Here is a 1,498-nt window from a genome sequence, read left to right as displayed (position 1 = left end):
CTTAATTGTATTGTCCCAATACGGAAAAATAAATGTAAAGTACATTTAAGAACAAAGAAAGGTAAAGGATACTCCCCGTGATCAATGACGACGGCAGCCACGGCTGAGGTAAAGGAAGAAGAGTATTTCTGTGATGTTCTTTTCTAGGGCCTGGAGGGGTCTGAACAAACGACAAATAAAAAAATTTTAAAATTGATGAAAAGTAAACAAATGAGTTGCCTCCCATTTAGCGCTTTGTTTAACGTCGTTAAGCTCGACATTTTCCTGTCAGATTTTTGGCTCTTCCAACCCGATTTCTTCAATTAGTCCGATTGGTGTGCTCTCGAAGAAAGGTTTTAGCCGTTTTCCATTAACTTTAAATCGTGCACCTGAGCTATCCTCAATTTCCACGGCTCCATGAGGAAAAACATTGATCACGGTAAATGGTCCGCTCCACTTGGACTTAAGTTTTCGTGCAAAAATTTTTAATTTTGAGTTAAATAGGAGAACTTTCTGCCCAACGGAAAATGATTTAAATGAAATGCACTTGTCATGAAATGCTTTTGTTCGCTCTTTATAATTTTGTGCGCTATCGTAAGCGTTGCGGTGAATCTCCTCAAGCTCTTGGATATGAAGTTTCCATGCTTCACCAACAGCGTTCATCTCCATATTACATTCCTTCACCGCCCAAAATGCCCTATGCTCGAGTTCGACAGGCAAGTGGCAAGGTTTACCGAAAACAATTCGATAAGGTGACATCCTGATAGGTCCTTTGTAGACCGTGCGATATGCCTACAACGCATCAACTAACTTCAAGTTCCAATCTTTTCAGTTTGGTTTAATAGTCTTCTCTAGGATTGACTTGATTTCTCGATTTGAAACCTCTGCTTGTCCGTTGGTTTGCGGATGATAAGCTGTCGCTATCCGCTGAGTCACGCCATATTTCTTCATCAAAGCTTCGACGACTCGGTTAACGAAATGTGTTCCTCTGTCGCAAATGATCGCTCTCAGAGTTCCAAATCTTGAGAAAATAAAATCACGTAAAAATTAGTTGTGGTTTTCGATCATTTTCTCGTGGCTTTCGCCTCTACCCATTTCGAAACGTAATCAACGGCCAAAATAATGTATAAATTTCCAAATGATGAGGTAAATGGCCCCATATAATCGAGCCCCCACACATCGAAAATTTCACAGATGTATATAGGATTTAATGGCATCTCGCTCCTTCGACTTAGATTTCCGACTCTTTGGCACTTGTCACATGCTTTGCAAAAGTTGTAAGTGTCCTTAAACAAGGTTGGCCAATAAAATCTGCACTTAAGAATTTTGTGTGCGGTTCGTTTAGGGCCAAAATGTTCACCGCAAGCATAGGAATGACAAAACTTAAGTATGGATTTTACCTCGCTGTTACTTACGCATCGTTGTACTATTTGATCCGAGCAATTTTTCCATATCATCCCAAATGTAGTATCGAGACTCTCTTTTTATGCGTTTGATCTCAGATTAAGATAGATTGTTC

At 39.9% G+C, this 1,498-nt stretch overlaps 1 protein-coding gene across 1 annotated transcript; it reads right to left on the bottom strand.

Annotated features, from left to right (window-relative positions):
• Positions 1-267: 267 nt before the first annotated feature.
• LOC108465496 (uncharacterized) lies at positions 268-738 on the bottom strand. Its single transcript, XM_017765829.1, has one exon. It carries the CDS (start codon positions 736-738, stop codon positions 268-270), a length of 471 nt encoding a protein of 156 aa, XP_017621318.1.
• Between the last annotated feature and the right edge of the window lie 760 nt (positions 739-1,498).

Source organism: Gossypium arboreum, chromosome 2 (assembly GCF_025698485.1).
Source record: "Gossypium arboreum isolate Shixiya-1 chromosome 2, ASM2569848v2, whole genome shotgun sequence".
Classification (NCBI taxonomy): domain Eukaryota; kingdom Viridiplantae; phylum Streptophyta; class Magnoliopsida; order Malvales; family Malvaceae; genus Gossypium; species Gossypium arboreum.
The sequence above is the reverse complement of the archived record's forward strand: the minus strand, read 5'-3'. Positions and strand labels throughout refer to the sequence as shown.